This window comes from Octopus bimaculoides, chromosome 7, assembly GCF_001194135.2.
Source record: "Octopus bimaculoides isolate UCB-OBI-ISO-001 chromosome 7, ASM119413v2, whole genome shotgun sequence".
In the NCBI taxonomy this organism is placed as follows: Eukaryota; Metazoa; Mollusca; class Cephalopoda; order Octopoda; family Octopodidae; genus Octopus; species Octopus bimaculoides.
In genome coordinates this window covers 24,487,623-24,491,523 of record NC_068987.1, presented here as the reverse complement: position 1 = coordinate 24,491,523, position 3,901 = coordinate 24,487,623, and the positions used below count along the sequence as shown (strand labels likewise).

The window sequence follows — 3,901 nt, the reverse complement described above, 5'->3', positions numbered from 1 at the left end:
TGTGTGGTATATCAAAACAAAAAATAAATACATAAAATCTTTTTATGGATTATACCGAATACGCCATCAAAACAGCTGGGAAAGAATGACGGATAAAGTATCTATATCAAAAGAATGCCTAAATTTTTTAGAGTCATTTATTTTTTGTTTGATTAATAGAAAAAGGTTTTTAAAAAGATCCCATGTATCATGTGAGAGAAATAAATTCATGAATACGGTGTTGAATATGGTTTCACTATGGAAACTCCTAAACGGTATGTTAAGCAAGTAATCCTCTGTTTCCTCTCAATCTTAAGCGACCATAGCAGTTTGATCAAAAAGAGAGATATTTCTTAGGACCTTATGTTCTAAGTTGCATCTCAAAAATATCTTATCGTTCTAACTTTTAGTGAAGTATTATCTCTCCAATAACCTTCATGTTAGCACTTCACTGACCCTCATGTTGTGTTTTTATTTCAGGTTTTCTGTTGACATTGAGATAAATATTTCACTGAAGATGATCAACATACTTATCAACTTTTGAAGACTAAAAAGAACTTCAAGCAGATGTCAAATTGTTTCTATAGCTTTTGGTTGAATGAATTTGGAATATTTCCTTGGAATTGAAATGGTTTACTATAATATACCTTTATTGGCTGGAAGTGTATTCTTAGAGATTTAGATTAAACTGGGAATCTTTATCCTGGTGTTTTATGTATTTTATGTGTAAGAATTTAAATATCTGGAGACAGTTTGTTAATCGAAGCAATCACTTAAGGTTTTTCTTAACCAAACCTATTCTCACTATCATATAATATATGTATGTGTGTATTGATTGATAGATTCAAAGAGAAAGTTATGAATGAGAAAAAACAGTCTGAAAATATTGATTTATCAATTCAACCACAGAAAAATATGAAAAAGAAATCACAACCTCCTGATATTTATGGCAAGATATTCTCAACTAGAAAGAATTTAATTCAACATAAATTATGTCACTCAGTCACCAAACTTTTTCACTGTGAAGATTGTGGTAAAAGATTTACCACAAGGAGTTCTTTATCGCTCCACAAGCATATTCACACAAGAGAGAAACCATATCATTGTGATATCTGTGGTAAAGCATTTTCTCAAAGTGGTGGTTTATCTTCCCACAAACGAATCCACACAGGAGAGAAACCATATCATTGTAATATCTGTGATAAAACATTTTCTCAAAGTTATGGTTTATTTTCCCATAAACGTATCCACACAGGAGTAAAATCATACCACTGTTATGTTTGTGGTAAAAAATTTTCACACAGTGGTAGTTTGTCTTCTCACAACTACATCCACACAGGAGAGAAACCATACCACTGTGACATCTGTGGGAAAAGATTTTCACAAAGTGGTACCTTGTCTTACCACAAACGTACCCACACAGGAGAGAAACCATACCTCTGTGATATCTGTGGTCAAGCATTCTCTAAAAATGTAACTTTATCTATTCACAAACGCACTCATACAGGAGAGAAACCATACCATTGTGATGTCTGTGGTAAGACATTTTCTGACAGAGGCAGTTTAATTTACCATAAACCTATTCACACAGGAAAGAAACCATACCACTGTGATATCTGTGGTAAAACATTCTCTCAAACTAGTTGTTTGTCTTCCCACAAACGTACCCATACAGGAGAGAAACCATATCACTGTGATATATGTGGTAAATCTTTCACTAGAAATTTTAGCTTATCTGTCCACAAACGTATCCACACTGGAGAGAAGCCATACCAATGTGATATTTGTGGTATAACGTTCTGTCACAGGGGTAGTTTGTTTTACCATAAACAAACTATTCACACTGGAGAAAGACCGCACCACTGCAACATTTGTGGTAAAACATTTTCTGTTAGTGCTTGTTTGTCTTCCCACATACGTAGCCATGCAGGAGAGAAACCATATCACTGTGATATTTGTGGTAAAACATTTTCTCAAAGTTGTAGTTTGTCCTCCCACAAACGTATCCATACAGGAGAGAAACCATATCACTGTGATATCTGTGGTAAAATGTTCACTAAAAATGGTAATTTATCTCTCCACAAACGTATTCATACTGGAGAGAAACCATACCACTGTGATATCTGTGATAAAAGATTTTCATACAGTGATAATTTATCTGTTCATAAACATATTCATACAGCAGAGAAACCCTACCATTGTGATATATGTAGTAAAACATTCACTCAAAAGGCTCATTTATCTGCTCACAAACGCAGCCATACAGGAGAAAAACCATATCACTGTGATGTATGTGGTAAAACATACTCTAGGAATTATAATTTAACTATCCACAAACATATCCATGCAGGTGAGAAACTAGATGAGTGTGATCAGAATGAACCATAAAATGCTAATGTATGATGGTCATTAAGCAAAACAGCAATGTGAACTAGTGACTTATCGTTTATAACTTTTTCGTGACTGAAATAAATAATAGAAAACACTTATTTAAATTATAAGATATGTATTTTTCCATACTGATATAGGTTTACACTATAAGCATCATCATACTTGACTGACTGTCTTGAATAATTCATTTTGTCAAGAGTACCTTCTACCATCAGCTCAACCCTCTTTTCTATCCAGCAGATGTTATCCTGGTATGATATACAATGTCTAAACCAGTGTTGTCATCTTTCTTGCATTCATTGCCAAACACCTTTAATACACAGTCACTTTTCCAGATCATTTGTGCTCTGCCTCTCATGAAAGATAACATACACATTCAACAGATTGTATTCAGCTGATTTTCTTAATGTGCCTCAGTTCTACATTCAGAACCTGTGTCTCACTGCCATACTTTACAATTCTTACACATTCATCATACAGTCTGTATTTTGTACAAAGAAGGAAATCCCTTATTATCAAAAGATGTAATAGCTCCTTGAACTTCTTCCATCCCTTTCTTATTCCTACTACTTGTACATACATTTCACTCTACTTCATTCCTTATGCCTACATTTCATTATTCCTAGGTTGTCAGAAATACTACATTTCTAACAACTCCATTCGTATATATTCAGTAAGCATAATTTCCCTTATGGCACTGGGATTTTCTTTTTTCTTGTACTTCGATTTTTGCCTTCGGATTATACACTATTCTTCCTGATCTTTGTACTGCAAACCTTTCATAAATGAAATAAATTTACTGAAACAATAAAGAATAGTTACTAATTATCCTTTGACCAATATTAACTATGTTTGATTATGCAAAGTTTAAGTAAGACTGTGTAGTTTGTAAGTTAGGTAGTTTGAAACTTTGTTTGGAAGTTGTGTAAATTGCTTGTTCTACTACAGAAGATTTGAATTTAGCTGGTTATAAATACTTGACAACTGGTTACACATGACAATTGAGAGAGTCACTTCTTTATGTCTGATGGATTACATACTGAAGACAACTGTCAAACTATTGCTGTTACATCCAACATATTTAATGTGATATCTATAGATCTGTATTGTTGAGAATATTATCTTAGACACCAACAAAGTTCATTCAACAACACTAGAGGATGCTGAAATACAACCAGCCAACACATTCAACAACAATATAAACATTCTGTACACACACACAAGGCAAAAGCTACTAAGAATAATCTATAACACACAGAGACAGTAAGCAGGATTTTTGAAAAGAACTATGTCGATATAATTATTCTATTTGTAATGCAAAGTAATTATAACATTATCATCATCATCATTGTTTAATGTCCGTTTTCCATGCTAACATGGGTTGGATGGTTCGACCGGGGTCTGGGAAGACAGGAGGCTGCACCAGGCTCCAGTCTGATCTGGCAGTGTTTCTACAACTGGATACCCTTCCTAACGCCAACCACTCTATGAGTGTAGTGGGTGCTTTTTACATGCCACCGGCACAAGGGCC

At 34.0% G+C, this 3,901-nt stretch overlaps 1 protein-coding gene across 1 annotated transcript in view; it reads left to right on the top strand.

The window, feature by feature from the left end:
* LOC106872817 (zinc finger protein 271) overlaps window positions 1-3,185 on the top strand; it is a 6,390-nt gene extending 3,205 nt beyond the window's left edge. The window contains exon 2 of the mRNA XM_014919936.2: window positions 460-3,185. Coding sequence (XP_014775422.1) covers window positions 802-2,367 — 1,566 coding nt within the window. The 5' untranslated portion in view covers window positions 460-801 and the 3' untranslated portion in view covers window positions 2,368-3,185. The remainder of the gene's footprint in view (window positions 1-459) is intronic.
* The last annotated feature ends 716 nt before the right edge of the window (window positions 3,186-3,901 follow it).